Source organism: Leptonychotes weddellii, unplaced genomic scaffold, assembly GCF_054177405.1.
Source record: "Leptonychotes weddellii isolate Sample4059 unplaced genomic scaffold, ASM5417740v2 HiC_scaffold_38384, whole genome shotgun sequence".
Taxonomy (NCBI): Eukaryota; Metazoa; Chordata; class Mammalia; order Carnivora; family Phocidae; genus Leptonychotes; species Leptonychotes weddellii.
In genome coordinates, this window is record NW_027987665.1 from 1 (window position 1) to 1,050 (window position 1,050).

The 1,050-nt window shown below is 43.2% G+C and overlaps 1 protein-coding gene across 1 annotated transcript; it reads right to left on the reverse strand.

Moving 5' to 3' along the window:
* Positions 1 to 5: 5 nt before the first annotated feature.
* On the reverse strand, positions 6 to 1,045 carry LOC102731914 (cytoskeleton-associated protein 2-like; the record flags this gene model as incomplete). Its single annotated transcript, XM_081810820.1, is given in 2 exon segments — positions 6 to 844; positions 847 to 1,045. Coding segments are annotated over 2 exon segments (1,038 nt in total), but the record flags the coding sequence as incomplete, so codon positions are not given.
* Between the last annotated feature and the right edge of the window lie 5 nt (positions 1,046 to 1,050).

The following is a 1,050-nucleotide window of genomic DNA, read 5'->3' on the forward strand; positions in this document are numbered from 1 at the left end:
ATTAAGCAACTGCCCCTGGTTTCTGTACTGGGGGTTTTAACATCATTGGTTGGATCCTTTGTTTTGTCATCTTCTTCTTTTTCACCATCTTGAAATACCACATTTCTAGGTTTCTTTTCCATTTCTGCTCTTCCTGACTCTAGATTAACACCTATATCTTCACTGTCGACTTCTTGGATGTATTCCTTAGTTGCACAAGTCTCAATACTTTCTCCATATTTCACTTTTTCTTGACTCTTCATTGTTAGAATATCTGCAATTGCATGTCGCATCTCTTCAATAGGCTGAGCCCCTGCCAGAATAGCTTTCTCATAGATTGTGATAATATTTTCAATAGGACTTGTGAGTGGTTCAATACATGCAAGGCATATCCAATATTTAACAAGTTTTTTGGCATCTGGAATATTTTTAATCAGGTCATTCAGTATGACCAATATTTCTTCTTTTGGTCACCCCTCATTAATCAGGTTTAGGCATTCCGAAAATGTCTTGTTTACTTTTTCAGTAAATAATCTTTGTTCATCTTCTTCTACCATGGTCGTCCAAAAGGACCCAACTGAGTTTTCGTTTTGCCCTTCAGGCTCAGGCTGGGTAACCACTGAGCTAGGAGGCCTTTTCAGCACTTTTCTTTTACCAGCTTTCCACTCACCCAGACGAACTTTTCTCTCTTCTGCAGCTTCTTTGGGCTGAGCCGATCTATCAAGAGTTGCTTTTGCTATAGTGTGTCTGCGAGGGTCAATGCTTTTTGATTTCTGTACCAGTTTGGTGTTAGAAGACAAAGCAGGCCTGGCTACAGTTTCAGAGGTCAGGCTTCTTGACAGTGTCTTCTTTCTCTCTACAGCTGAGAACTGGTTTTGGCACTAGATGAAACCGTGTTTGGTTGCAGTAATTCTTTCTCCCGAGGCCCCTTCCGGACTGTAACATTGGCAGTGGCTCGCCCGATGCCCAGTTTCACAGCGTCCTGAGCACTGTCGCGGTGACTTCTGATAGGAGGCCGCACCAGCTGTCTGTCCTGAGCTGCAGTGCTCCCAAGTTTCGTGGTGGTCACCA